A 15671-nucleotide genomic window follows, 5' to 3' on the forward strand; every position below is an offset into this window, starting at 1 on the left:
AACCCCCCCCCCCCCCCCCCCCCCCAAACCCTTCTCTTGAAATTTGCTGATGGTGGTGCAGAATGGATAAAGAAACCAATAAACATAAATGGCTCAAATCACAAGCAATTAGCTTCATGAAATTTGGTTTGATGCCAATAAATATAAAATGATGATCCTGATCTCTGTTTAAAGGGCGTTTATAGAGCATGCCCCAGGGTGAGGCATATGCCTATTCGCCCCAAGCCTGTGAGGGGGCCGTAAAGCTCACGGGACGTACGCCCTGGAGTGTACGGAGCGCAATTTGGACATCATGGGGCGTACACCCCATCTATTAATCAAACAAAAAGAAAAACAAAACCCTGATTCTTCATACTTACTCGATCCACACTGATTCATGGTCTCCCCACGTAATCGATCTCCCGCATCCTCTGCTTCCTCCCTCGCACGCAGAGACATAGAAGAACTCGCCACCATTTGCTTTGTCCCTTCCACAGCAGGTGATCGCGTCGTCTACTTCATCTTGCACGAAGGAGTGTCTGCTTTGAAGTTCATGCAGATGATCCCACCATCAAGCTTCTGCTTCGTCCCCCCCCCCCCCCCTAGGTTAGACTTGCGTCCTCAGCCATAAGTTCCTTCTCTTTCCTACACCCGCAAGCTCAGCTCATATCATTTAGTTAAGAGGTATATATTGTTTCACGAATTTTATTATTTTACTTCGTAGCTACAACGAGTTTACTGTAGCTGTAGTAATAAAATGCAAGTTTTTTTTTCTTTTTCAAGTCTGCAATTTGCTAGAGGTAGATTTTATTTTATTCTCATTACCACAAATAGTTTATTCTTTTCTCTTAACATTTATATTTCTTATTTTTTTTATATCGTAGGGCTTACGATCGACGCCTTGAGGCTTACGCCTCACCCCATAACAGCTAAAACACCCCGCCCAACGCCTACGCCTTTTAAGACATTGATCTTGATGCAAATTATTGATGAGCCCTTAATGATGATTTATGTCTTAATCTAACCTCTTCCTTTGAATTTGCCTTTAAGACCTTTCCACAAATTCAATCCTCAACTAAGGAAGAATCCTAAAAGTACCCCTTATGACAAGCTCAAAATTCTAGAGATTTACGCTATTAGTCTCAAGATGATGAAGAAAACAAAAGAATGATTTAAGGTTTAGTGTTTTAAAAATTAGAGAAATAAGGGGGACAGAGAGAGAATCCAAACTCCGAAAAATAATGAAAAATGAAAAAAGAACCCATAGGGTCTTTCACAAAAAAAAGAGGAAACACGAGACGAAAGTTAATAGAGGAAATCTTCTAGAAGGCAATTCATAATTGTTTGTCAATCTAGCACTCATTCATTCCCTATTCATAGAAATAGAGTTACAATTTAAATTAAAAATTAAATATAAATAAGTAAAAAAAATGCATATCAACTAACTCAAAGAGATTAAATCTTAAAGCTAATCTAAAATATTAGAATATTTTAAAAAAATTGTAGTCTGATTGCGAAGCACAGTTGTTTTGCATCATCTTCTTAATGAAAATTTTAACCAGCAAAATTACAAAATAACTTGTTCCTATTTTACTAAATATTTTAACTAAAAATACGCAATCTGAAACACTTACTAAGCAAGACATGTAGTTATTAACATAGCCAAAAACTTGAATACTAAGAATAGTTGTGGTATTGATTGATTAATTCAGAATAAATAAAAAATAAAAATGCACACATAAAAAAAATGCTGCACAGAAACAAAAATTAAATTGTAATTAAAAAATAAAAATAAATCAATAGATCGATACATCATCAAGCATGAAAGTACTCGTAAACCATACCTTCCTCCAATCCTTCGCTAGATGCCTCACATACATCTTCACCCTCATCTGTACCCTCCTGATCATCTTCATCCTCCTCAACTTCATCCTCGTCTTCATCACTTTCAACTTCTGTTTTCTGTTTTGGAGTGGGTATATAATTGATGCTGCTTCTTCGACGAGAAGTAGACACGATATTGCTCATGTCTATGCCTTCAAGCTCCCTTGCCCTCTCCTTCTTCCTTTTCACTGATTTTATTTCTAAACAAAACAAAAAGATACAAGCATGCAATCCTGAATTATGATGACCGTCAAAATGTGTTGGGCCAAGTAGCAAGCCATGGTATGTGTCAAAGGCTTTGTGAACAAGTTGTATAAAGGGGGTATAAACCGGAGATCATAACTAAAAGAACTAGAATGAGCTGGCGAAGAACATGGAACAATTCCAGAACAACGAATTGCATCACCAACAACCAAAAGCTTGAATAATAAAATGAAATAAAGTCGCATGGAAAATTCACTTCTCCTGCTATTAGTATCTAATTATAAAAATTAAGCATACCTTTATCAGATGGATTAGTCGATAAACCTTCCTTTGCAAGAATATCCTCCAACTCTTTTATCACGAATGCTTCACGCTTTGAGTCTGAAACTTGCTTAGCTCTCTTATAAACAGCGGGTGGTACGCTAAAAAATAAAATGGAGAAAACACTTTAAAAGACATTTTCATTCATCTTTGTATCTAATTATTATCCCATTCACACTTAAAAACAATACAGTAGAAAAGAAAATACTATACCCCATTCCACAAGCTTTGATAACAGATTTTAGATGTTCAACATGCTTTCCATATGTTTGTGTAGTTGGCTTCTCTTGTTTCTTCTAAATAATTGCAAAAATTAACACAATTAGCTGCCAGTTTTCCCAAACACTTCAAAAATACAATAGAAAATGTAACCTTTGGTCTTTCATCAGAAGATGAGTGCGAACCACCATTTTCCGAAGACCTCTCATTATCACTTTCAGCTCCTATCTCTGAACCAATTTCCTCTCGTCTCTTTTTCCTGGAAACTGACGTTATGTTTGCATCTGAAGATTTTTTCTGTTTTTTTATAGGTTCCACGCTTGATTTTGATTTTTTAAGTGGCCTTTTCTTTAGTCTCTTTACGAACACGTCACTATCTTCATCAGCCTCACTCGCATCATTACCCAAATCAGAGGATCCTAAATCTTCACTGACAACCTTAGGCTCTCTCTTTACTTTTCCAGTTTCTTTGTTCTTCAAAACTTTCTTGGGTTTCTTCTTAGTGCCATTTGTAGTCTCAGCAGATTCAGGTGATTGCAAGACCTAATACAAGGGTCAATCAAATAAGAAGAAATATATATTTACTCTGCTTCCATAAAACAATAAACATTGCACACAGAATAAATGAGCATAAACATTGTGTGCTAACCTCATCTAACACGTTACTGATGAAACTTTTATATGCGTCAAGAGTGTTTTTCTGAAGGTTAAGATCCTCTTCCAACAGACGACGAACTTTTGCCAATGTAATTTTCCTAAATTTTGAAAGAAAAATAGTCAATCTCTAGAATATTGTAGCTCTAAGCGGCAATGAAAGAAAATTTAACAATAAAAAGTTCAGCAAAGTTGTTCATCCACAGCCGTACTACAAATATCAGATAAAAGAGTTAATCACAAGGCTTTACATACTCAAGATTAGATCTGAAGAAAAAAGCTCGTTTTTCTATTGCTTTCTTTATTGTATCTTCACTAGGCTGTTCGTCATGTTTAATACCATCATCTTTAATGGATTCATGATTAGGCTTTTCTTCTACAGCAAGAAATTCCACTGCCCCCTCATTAATATCAGAACCGACAGATATCAGATCTTTCGGTTGCTGAGGCTCATCCTTTTCACTAGGGGTTTCTTTGCTCACATGTGGAGGATGTGGATCTGGAGCACTTCCCGTAGTTGTTGATAGATCAGCATCATCACCGCCATAAAAGCACTGTTTTAAAAAGGAAAAAGAAACTCAACTACATGTGAAAGAAAAAGAAAACATGCTTACAATAAGAGTCATGATCAGAAAAGCCAAAATGAAAGTCAGCATCGCATTCGTGTTCCCATGTATCAGAATCCAAGACCATATGACTAGGAATAATGGCATAGTGGCATTTCATTTATCAGCTTGCACACAAAGTTGATTTGATCCTCAAGCTAACGCTTGAGTATCCTGAAAGTGATGGTAGAGAAATTCCCCTCTTTGCTGCTGGAGCTAGGCATTGAGAACTGATTCACCTAAGCTCTCTAGTACTCAAACCATACCCAAACAATGATACTCGAAGAACTGACTACCCAAAGTAAGAAAAGAAAAAGAAAAACACTCACAAAAGACCAACTACATCTTCTGCAAAATCGAAAGGTATATAGAAACTGCAATGAATTTTAAATATATCGAAACTTCTGATAAAATGAATAATGGCATATGATCATCGTGGACATCTAAAGAACATAACACTTTCAGTGAATTAATTGTGATGTCCTTGTTGAAGCAAGATATCTTACATCTACAGAAAGTATAATTCTACAAATTGTTTAAACCTTTCCATTTTCCAATATTATCCATATATTCATCATAGAGATATTTACATCATTTCAATAAATATTGATGGCTAAATGGTATGTTTTATGAATTATAATGCTACAAAATTTATTTAAAGATAAGCCTTGAAACTAAAGATGCAAGTTGGCTGACCAACGTCACCAACCAACCAAATCGATTATGGATATCTTAAAATAAATTCCAAATATTGATTAGAATGTGAACGTCTTTGGATCTCACAATCTATTCTCTCAAAAGAGCTGTCTGTTTTGATGTATTAGGAGTGTTTAGTAAAACAAATGTAGATGTCTTAACATTTCAAATAATTGGTTGGGAGAAAAACAAAAACACAATAATTTTTAAGTAATTTTAAATTCTCCCGGGATTATTTTCTATGTATTCCAAATTCACTTTAATTGTGAAATACGCCAAACAAAGCAAATAAGATTGCAAACCCACACACCATTGTGACCTTGCTTGCCTCTATAATCCTGCTCGTCGACACGACCTCAACACCTACAATGTCATGTGATCTCAAAATGCTGCTATGATTCCACTCGCCAACCCCCTAAGGCATGCCAACACAAATCACTTGCGTTCTCACAATGTTGATCACATCATCATTGTCCTAAGCCCTATAAACCACGTCATCGTCGCAAATAACCCTATTGACCCCATCTACCATTGCTGGCCACATCACTATCAATCCACCTCAAGCCTTAAAAAAAGTTTAAATAAAAAATATATTATATAAAAATATGCAATAAAAATATATTAGTACAAAACATCATATTCATCTTCCTTTTAATAAAAACAAAACAAAAAATAATATGTTTTGAATTTATTTTACACCAAACAAAATAATTTCGGCATTTCAAATGTTGTGTATTTACCTAATATTGTGGCATGGTGTGATATTCCTGTGTTTTGCAGAATTACGGAAGGAGCGCAGGAGAGGACGAAACAGTTTCACTTTCCTTTCTTATGATTTCTTTCCTATCATTCTTTATTCATTTTTAGTCATTTCTTATATAAGTGTTATATTAGGATTTGAAAGGGAGTTTTTGTCATGTGTTTGTTTAAAACAGCCCCCATCATCCGTTTTCTCCTTTCGACAAAAACGGATGATGGGGGCTGTCCTAAACAAACACGGGTTTTGGTGGTGATCCGGCCATATCTCTCCCAAGATATTGCTTAGCTTGCATATCCCCTTCCATATCTTCCCCGCGTCGCTCCCAGTCGCTCTCCACTGTTGCAACCACCCCCAAACAGCCGCACTTATTATTTTCACTGCAGTTTTTCCAAGTCCAACTAACTGTCTTCTCACTCATCGCTTCGGACAGCAGTCATCTTTCTATTTTGCAGTCCTCGCATCCCCTACCGCTACCGTTGCCACCACCACCCCCGCCTAGGATAGCCATCCAACCACACTTTTCTCTCATTTCAGCTTGCTACCATTGCTGCAACTCCTCATCTTCATTGCCGCCATTCCCCCCTTCCATGTTGTCGCAACTATAACACCCTCCCGCAGCCACTTCCTCATTGTCCAACAGCCTCTTTCTTGCTGCCTCTGCCTAGGACAGAAACTGCACTAGTCATTCCTGCAGCTTCGTACTTCTTCTTCGTGGTTATCCACATACCTTTGTTGTCGCCACACCCTCCGGCCCTTCCCCCACCCATTGCTACCTTTCCGGAGAACCAAACCCTTGCCGACCACCTCCACCACCTAGTTTGAGTGTTTAAATCGTGTTTGTTGTCATTTCATATTTTCAGGTTTCGTGTTATGTTTTTTCCCTCAAGTGTGTTAGTTGTAACTGCCTATTGGTTTTTCCAGTAATAAAATTTGTTTATTGTTGTTTCGGTTAACTCTAATATCATTTGATATCAGAGCTAGCCTAACCTTAGTCATATCCTAAGATTTCTAGCATCCACCAATACTCAACATTGTCTACACCAAAAACTCTTCACTTTGCTGATTTTCCAAGCCGGCCACCCACAATTTTTTTCCCACCACGCACAACCCCTATATACCCTCTTCCACCTACCGGAACCCAAATCATAGCCATGCCACAAAGAAGACAATAGTCAGAAGTCCAATTGAGGGAAAAGGACATTATGTCATTTGTGAGAAATCCACAAAGAGGTGTCCAAGAGATTTATATGAAGGATATACAGTGGGAAACCCTCCAAAAGCAATAGTAGCTCTCGTCATCTTCGAGGGGCGACCATCCAGAAGGGTCAAACAAATTCCATTCAATCCACGGGATGAATCACTACCCAAAAATTTGGTATGAAATATTGGGTAAGTCAGGATTTTGAAGTAAATATTGATTTGGAGTAGTTCAATAGCCACATGGATTTGAAAGTGTTCATTGAGTAGTTTTGGATAATGGAGTGTGTATTTAAGTGTCAGGATGTCTCACCATACGAAATGGTGAAACTAGCCCCCAGCTAGTTAAGGAAGAGTCCATCCCAGCGATGGCCTAACTTGAATACTCTTTGAGGGCATAAATGAAAGAATAAAATCATTGTCTGTTCAATATGGTGAAACAAGAAATGCAGCGCTAATACCTATCAGTTCATTACAAGCAGGATATTCAGATCGTAGCTTCAAGAGGGGAGGCGACACCACTGAATGACCGTCACACCTTACAAACAAAGTTTAACCCCATGATCAAGCAATAAAAGCACACCTAGCACAACATCCAGGCAGACCCAGTTTGAGAAACTAACTCAGAGTAGAGAACCAATGAAGTTAACCATCATTCTCAAATTTCTCACAACCAATAAGTGTTTCAAGTGTCAAGAAGTTGGACATATTGAGTCAAATTGCACAACCATGAGAAAGATCTCTTTCACTGATCAAGGAGGTAGTTGAATAAATAAACAAAAATGGAGGAGAAGGTGAAAACGTCAAAGATGAGCCTCAACTTCAAGCCAACGAGAAAGAAATATTGGTGATTCAAGAGAAACCCACGAGTGAAACTCCAGTTGGATTAGTTGAGGTTGTTCTAGAAGATAGTAAGTCCAAGATAATGAGGGTTCATACAAGGTATGAGATTGTGGTGCTTGAACTACCTCTTTGTAGACATTGAGAAAAGAATTAGTAGAACCGATATTAGATATCCAAAAAGACCCCAAGTTTGAGGCGTCGATACTAGACACAAGAAAACCCCAAATAAGAACATTTTTAAAATGTTCAGATATATAATCAAATTCTTGAGTTGCCCCTACTGAGTAGACCCAACATATCATAAATGAGATGCTTATGAGCTACTCACGTAAAACCATATGGAGTTATTCGGATGTTAACTTCAGTTCAGCAATATACGCACCAACAAATAACCACAAGAATGAACCACAACTTTTAAAATTATCTTCGGAGCATATTGGGGAAGAAAATTTTATAATGGGATCCAGGACTTACCACCAAACAAGAAGAAGCATCTCTTGGATGGTCACTAATGAGAATTTTCCAACCTACCATATATTTCGTCTTAGATTTGATTCCTCCTTACAAACTTGTTTATCAAATAGGCCCAGCGAGGCATGAGAAGGGGAAGAAGCAGTTTACAGATGTGACGACTCAAGACCTTATTCATGAGAATACTTGTCTATCTACAGTGCTAGATTGGATTGAGCCAAAAGAGGACCGATATCTACTTTATCAAAATGAATAATAACGTCTATAAGATTAACTTGCAGGTTGACTGCTTTGCTTGGACCGAATCGATCCAGGATTTGGGATTTCCCCTACCTAAGGAGTCAGTCAATCCTTATGGGTCACTCCTGATTATACCCTTATATATTTATTTTCGTACGAGTTAAAGCTTAATTTTTGCATTTGTTTTCTATCGGGACAGCAGTGAGCATCTCAGATTTTCCTTCGAGGATTGTATCCGAGAGAGGAATGCTGCTCCAACTATCCTCCGTATTCTTCCCTTCGTCATCATCGTTGTTGCTTTCCTGTTAGAGCCACCCAGAAACAACCCTCTTGGTGGTTCTCCCTGCAGTTTCCCTGCCTCCCTGCAGCCATCTGCCTGCTTGGCTGTTCTCCATGTTGTTTCCCAACCTCCCCGTAGCCGGCCACTAACCATCCTGGCACCTCCCTCCAACCCTTCCAGTCCTCCAACCTTGCCGTCGTAGCCCTGTGAACCACCTGCCTTGCTTTCCACTGCTATTCCAAACACCTGAACCGCATCCCTACAATCTAGTTGTTGTTCCAGCCCTCGCTTTGTACTGTCATTGATGTTCCAGTGGTCTAAAACCAATCCCATCCCGCCTCATTGTTATCCCAGCCGCCGAAATCACCTTCCCACATCTATTTGTTGTTCCCGCCGCACAAAAAACGATCCTAGTCGCTGCTCTTTGTTGTCCAATCCACCTACACCCTTGCCACCGCCTCTCCAAACCCCCTAATGGCCATGACCCCCTAATGGCCATGACCATCTAAGATCCACCCTAGCCATATGTCACGTTTCCTGCTTCAGTGTGTTGGTTGTAACTACCTATTGGCTTTGCCACTAATAATATTTGTTTTTCCTATTGTTGTTTGGGTTAGCTCCGATATCATTCAACTTATCAGGAAGTTGCAATAGCTCTGCTACCTTCAACATGTCTAACCTAATGCTATCTCATGAGAAGTCAGAAGCTTCAAAGTATGAGGTTAAAGCTCCCCTAACCTCAGTAGACTGATGCGGTGCTATGTTCCTGAATTCCGCGGAATCGCGGAAAGGGCGCTGGAGACACAAGACGAGCTGAAGTAATCCTATTTTCCATTTTTTATGCTTTCTTTCTTATTATCTTTCATTTTAGTCATTTCCTATATATGTGTTGTATTAGGGTTTAAAGGGAGATTTTGGCGTGAGCGTGTTTAGGACTGCTAACATCTGTTCTCACTTCAAGAGCTGTATCAGAGGGTTTGGGTGGTGCTCCGAATATATCTCTCCCCCAATGTGAAGATTACCTTCCTTATTGCCTTCCACATACTCGCCACATCGCTCCCAGTCCCTCCATTACTACATCTGCCCCCGAACAACGTTCTTGCTGTTTTCACTACAATCTTTCCAATTCCAGCCATATGTCCTCACTACCCTCGCCCCGGACAGCTGTCCGCTATCCTGCAGTCCCCTGCATCCCCCACTGCAGCCGCCGACATTCCCCCTAGCTGCCGCCGACCGAGACAGCCGTCCAACCACCCATTTCTCTCGTTCCAGCTTGTTGCTATGGCGTAACTCCTCACCTTCGTTGCCGATGTCTCCCTCCCTTCTTGTGGCAGCTATAACAGCCTCTCCCAACCACTTCCTCCCTGTCCAACACCCTCTTTCTTGCTGCCCCGGCCTAGGACAGCAACCGCACTTGTCGTTCCTGCAGCTTCATACCTTCCCCTTGCAGTTTCCCACAGGCCTTCGCTGCCACCACACCTTCCAGCCCTTCCCCCACCCGTTGCTACCTCTCCAAAGGACCAAAATCCTTGCCGATCACCTTCACCACCCTGAGGTCCACCCTAGTTTGAGTGTTTGTGTCGTGTTTGTTGCTATTTCAGATTTTCAGATGTCGTATTATTGTTTACCTTTCGAGTGTGTTGGTCGTAAAAGCCTATTGACTTTTCCAATAATATTATTTGTTTGTTTATTATCGTTTAGGTTAACTCAGATATTACATTGTAGTTGAAATACACATACATTCCAAATACTTCCAACCAAATAGCCCTTTAGTGTATAAGGAGAAGTAAAGTGAATGTCTGTAAAATAATTGGGTCATTTTGACAACATTTTCTTAACAAGAATTTCCTAGATTAGATATTTGTGATGTAAATGAACTACGAAGTAACTTCATTTCACAAACATAATAGAAACCACACACCAAAAAACTAATTTTACATGCAAATACGTTGCTTTACACCAACTTTCATCAGCCAGCCAAAACAAGCTCAAAATTTCTCAAAATCAGCTTGAGCATTTAAACCATCTCCACTTGGTTCACCACCAAGTACTAGAAAATTCACAGCACAAAAAATTAGATTTCCTAACAAAGAAAAAAAAAGAAGATACTAACATTCCAATTCAAACTCCTTGAAGCAAATTTAACAACCCATGGGCAAATTGCGTGTTCTACATGAATGTTAATCTTCGGGTCAGCATGCATAATTAGGTGATGATAAAATAGTCAATTTACAGATAAAAGACGGTAGCAAAAGGCACAAATCATAGATTTTTATCAAATCAGGGAGAGAAAAAAAAAGGCAAACCGATTACTCATGTTCAAAAGAACCAGACCTCTTCCAAGCATTGTTTAATAAACCTCTTATGCACATCCAACGAAAAAGTCTTCATTCCTAAATCCTTCTCTAATGCCCTCCGAACACCCTCAAGAGTCAAGGAACTGCATCACAGACGAAATCAGCGAGCTATAATATATCAATAGTACAAACTCAACATCTGTTGGAATAGTTGCACAGAGAAATAATTTGAATTCCAAATATCAATTAAGAATGCTTTGAGATGAAAACAAACCAAACCAGTAGTTCTAGAGCATGCAATGTAATTTGAATCAATTGAAAGAAAAAAAAATCAAATTAAGTTCTTAAAAAATGATATACCAACATGGGCAGAACAAAGAAACATGAGTAACAACATTTTCCTGAAAAAAGGATAGGTAGACGTTAATTTATAATTACTTAGAAAAACAAAAAAAAAATCCCTGAATTATGGGTTCTAATTTTGTCCACTTGAGCAAATCCGAATTATTGAATTTTATCACCTTCCATAATTCACCAGAAATGGCCGTGTCAAATCTCCATTTGCTAACTTCAAACTTCATAGATTGGGTGCATTTTTTTTTTTTTTTCTTTTTGCTTTTTTGCTTTTTTCTTTTTTTGGGGGGCTTGAGCTGCTGCAATATGTGAGCTTTATTTTTTTTCTATTTAGCTAGATTATACACTAGATCTACTATTGAATTTAAAACCCTTCCAAATTTCACAAGCAAGGCGGCGTCAAGGCTTAATTCAGTGCCTTCAAACTTCATATATTATGATCAAGTGGCTCTTAAGAAAAATTCATAACATTAATTTTAGAGCGATAAATTTACAAATATAAAATGAGGAGATATTTTATCGCAAAAATTGCAATTTGAATTTCAATATAGAAGGGAATTTCCATAGAGAGAGAAATTCAGGTAGAGAAAATCAAAGATGTTGAATAATATACAGGAAAATAATTGCAACATTTTGTGCAATGAATTGAATTACGTATATATATGTAATTCAATTTTGCCTGAGCAGTATTCAAGCAAGAAGTAAATGAATGAATTCCTCTCTCCAATATTCTGTTAAGAAATCTCCCTCTCAGGCGCATTGTCCAATGCTTGAAAACCTTACACAAGTTTCCAAGTAGTCATAGGCCCTCTCTTTCTCACGGCTCTTCTAGAGTGGACTACAAAAAAAAAATCCAGCTCTGCTTAATTTCTTCATAGGACTAAATTCTTGTCCTACATATTTCCTATTGGTTCAATAAGTATTCTACAACTTGAACCCAAATCATATTTTGTTATCAAAGCGTAGTTCAACCATGTAGGAAATTTATTATAGCTTGTGAAAACTTAAAAGAACACCTAGAAAATTCTATAAAAATCTATCAATCAAGAGAAGATAGATTTGAGAGAAGTTGAAAGAGATTAACAGAGCCATTCTCAAATTTAAAAATTATGTCCAAGCAGGTAGTCGACCAATCGACAATCATGATGGCAGCTTTAAGAGCTTGCTAACAATTTGGTACAAGCAACAATATATGAGGATGATAATAACCAGCTTATAGAGAATGATAATGAAAGAAGAGATAAAAAATCACTTCTTGTTGATCTACCAAAAGAAGTCCACAAAAAATACAAGAGTCTAAGAGTATAGGGACAGGCACCAAGAAGATCTTCAAGTGAGCATTAAATGGACCATAAGATGAGTATCAAAGAATGTAAACCATGCACCCAAATCACCCAGACATGATGTCGGATCAAGCTGATGTAATCCAAGGAGAAAACTAGCTTTTATGAAAATGCATTGCTTGGTATAGTACATCATCTTCCACTTCATTCCCGATTGCTCAATTTGCAATCAATTAAAATATAAAATATACTAGAGGATAAAAATGTTGGGCATCATGCAAATGGGTGCCGGGTAATGACTAAGCAGACGGCTCATGTCAGTTGGAAGGATCATCAAAAGAAATGGGTAAGCTATTTAGCTTAGATTTAAAATAATAAAAATTTTAATATAATTAAATATTTGATGTAATTAAAATCAATATCATTAGTTAAGTACTGAGCTTACCTTTAGGTTATCGTTATCAAGTAATAAATTGTATTTGTAGCAGAAAATGAACTAAAATGTGAAATCGCAATCAAGGCCCCTAAGAAAAATTGCAAGTTCAACCTCCAATAAGGTTTCATAATGATATATTAAAAGTTATTAATTATTCAATATTATATGTCCATTGTAAAATTTATCCTCATAATTGAGGATTATCTACTCTTTATTTATTTATTATTTACTTTATATTTTATCTCTTGTGTGTGTGTGTGCACGCGCGCGTGCGTGTCTATGCGCGGGGGCGGGCGTGCGCGCGTGTGTATAAATAAAAATATATAGTATTAACAAAGGTATTAGAGCTTGGCTAAGCTCTTAGACCATCATTCTCCCTCAACATCGCCCCTATCTCACATTGTTTCTTGTTCGTATTTGTTTATCATGTTTATACTCAATGCTTGTTGTTAAGTTGCACCACAAATCCACAGCTCTGCTGTGCCTCCACCCTTCCTTATCTCAACATCACTCGCTTTAGAAAACATACTACGTGGACAAGTCTTGAAAGTTCAAATTGATTAATAAGGGCATTCACATTTGTCTGTTATGTTGCATAAGAAAAAGACAAATCAATTAAAAAAGTGAGGGAGCAAAATTCAAATTGTAAGGCGAACAACATTGATGCATAAAAAATGCCCAAAACGAGCCCCTCACATCGCCAAATAATTACAAGATGAAAACAATGGATGATGAAAGCAAAATCACACAATTTTCATTTAAAACATCACAAATGCAATCAAAATCATCTGCATGCCTTCCGTTCGCAACACAAATTACACCAATGCCTTGGAGTGTTGTAATTATCGATAAAAGACACAATGATTAATTTGATATGATATGACAGAAGATGAAGGGGCAAGAACAAGGCACCGTGTAAATAAGATTTGAAATACCACGATCGTGATCAAAATCGCTCAAGTGTCACTCATTTGTAAAACAGAATGCAAAATGCATTAGGACTGTCAAAAATAACCTGAAAGAATACCCATCTTGCCCAAATCATCACACAAAGAACATAATAGACAATAAACAAGTCACACAAGTTCCTTTGAAATGCCTCGAATGCAATCAAAATTGCCTAAAATAATCCATTCACAAAACAAATTGCTCTAATGCATCTAGACAAGAAAAAAACTTGAGGTAGACACATATTGTCATATTTGTTACACAAAGGCGAAGCAAAAAAAAAAAAAAAAAAAAAAAAAACTAATGCACGAGGCATTACACACAATTGAAAGCATACAAGAAACAGTTGACCTCACTTTCAGTGAGGTCTTAGTCTCCTACTCCAAGTACCCATAATCTAGCCTTAGGAGTTCCTTATTGACCATCATAGCAGACCAGTAATGGAGTTTGCCTCCCAAAAAACTTCAAGTCACTTCTTGACTCATTTTTGTGCAGACCTCGCATGAGTAGTCTTAAGCACTCAACTCTTAGTTGCAAGGGCTAAGGACTAACATATAAAGGGCCCGAAAATGAGTTCCTACAGGATCAGACGGTCACAGGTGAACCCTTCATGACTCGGCAACGCGAACACCACAATTCACATATTGCACCGATAGTTAAACTGAAATCAATTTTCAAAATGACATGCCACGACCCAAAATTCAAAGAAATCAAATTTGACACATTTTTTGCCCGATCGTCGACGAACTCGTCCGGACGACCCTGGATGACGAAACTGATCACGCGGATGCGTCTGGGACGCCAACTTTAGCTAAGAAGGACACTCATATCACTATGGTTCCACGCACGAGCAATTAGCACAAAAATCGATGCACCTTTTTTAAATTATTGGGGTGCGGGCCTGGGTCAATCCAGGTTCAGTTCGGATTCGATTTAGGCTAGACCCGATTCAATAACACCAGTTCGCGCTGTCTGAATTTAAAATTCAAAATTTGAAGTAACATCACTTAATTCAGGTGTTAATTGGCATTATTTGGATGTTATTACATTCTTAATTAGGCCCTGCGGTTAATGAATCACGCTCCTCTCCATATTTGGCTTGTAACGTCTGTTTTGGAGGACTGAACTAAATAATCGAGCAAGGAGTCGAGCTTGAAGAGAAAAAAGTAAAACTCCCACTCGAGACCTCTCCCGCTCAGCTCGCCTCTCTGCATATGACGCCTGCTCTCCTCCCTCGACCGAACATCGAAGCCCTGCTCGCCTGCCTCACCTCTTCCTCTTGCGAGCTTCCTCTCCTTCTAGGCATTTGATCCCTCTCGACCTCACCTCCCGCTGCCTCTCCCGCTTGGCTTCATCTCCTCCCTCCACGCCAAAACCCTCGCATGTTTCCTTCTCCTCACTCGACTCCTCCAGAAATGCTCGATTCCTTCTCCCTCTCACGACGAGTCTCGACTGCTCAATCGCCTCTCCTCAGCACCGATCTCAATCCAGCTCGCCTGCTTCGCCTCTCTCAGACACTGAAAGCTTCGCCTCCATTCTCTAGATTCACGTCCTGCCCTCTGCACCGAAACCCCCACCAGTAAGTTTGCTGAAGGAAATCTGAAATTGTGGGGTGAGCTGAAATCTGGAAGAAGAAAGTGAGAAGCTAAGTGGAGAATCTGATATTTCAACCTTTCCAACAATACAAAATCAATATATTCTCAGGTTATTTGTTTCATACTCAATAAACTCTGTTTCTCATCTTTAAACTGAATGAATCTGAATGAGTTGCAGCTATCCTGAAATTCAGAAGGAAGGTTTACGTGCATGCCACTCAATTCTTTGGTATTTATCAACATCCAAACCTTAATCTTTACATGTATGCCACCAATTCTATGCATGAAGAGGTATACTTCAGTTTTTTTTTAAAGCTCAAATTTTGGTATTTTTGATGTGATGTGAAATATTGGGTGTTAAAAATGTAAAGTATAGTGTAGGTGTAAGATATATATATATATAAT

The 15671-nt window shown here is 38.3% G+C and overlaps 1 protein-coding gene across 1 annotated transcript in view; it reads right to left on the reverse strand.

The window, feature by feature from the left end:
* Positions 1-15671, reverse strand: part of LOC110027411 (uncharacterized protein DDB_G0283697-like) — a 53459-nt gene that overhangs the window by 16477 nt on the left and 21311 nt on the right. The window contains exons 2-8 of the mRNA XM_020728841.1: positions 10688-10793; positions 3517-3815; positions 3257-3362; positions 2761-3150; positions 2602-2684; positions 2365-2489; positions 1824-2063 (exon numbers count right to left, since the gene is read on the reverse strand). Coding sequence (XP_020584500.1) covers positions 1824-2063; positions 2365-2489; positions 2602-2684; positions 2761-3150; positions 3257-3362; positions 3517-3815; positions 10688-10793 — 1349 coding nt within the window. The remainder of the gene's footprint in view (positions 1-1823; positions 2064-2364; positions 2490-2601; positions 2685-2760; positions 3151-3256; positions 3363-3516; positions 3816-10687; positions 10794-15671) is intronic.

Source organism: Phalaenopsis equestris, unplaced genomic scaffold, assembly GCF_001263595.1.
Source record: "Phalaenopsis equestris unplaced genomic scaffold, ASM126359v1 Scaffold000428, whole genome shotgun sequence".
NCBI lineage: Eukaryota > Viridiplantae > Streptophyta > Magnoliopsida > Asparagales > Orchidaceae > Phalaenopsis > Phalaenopsis equestris.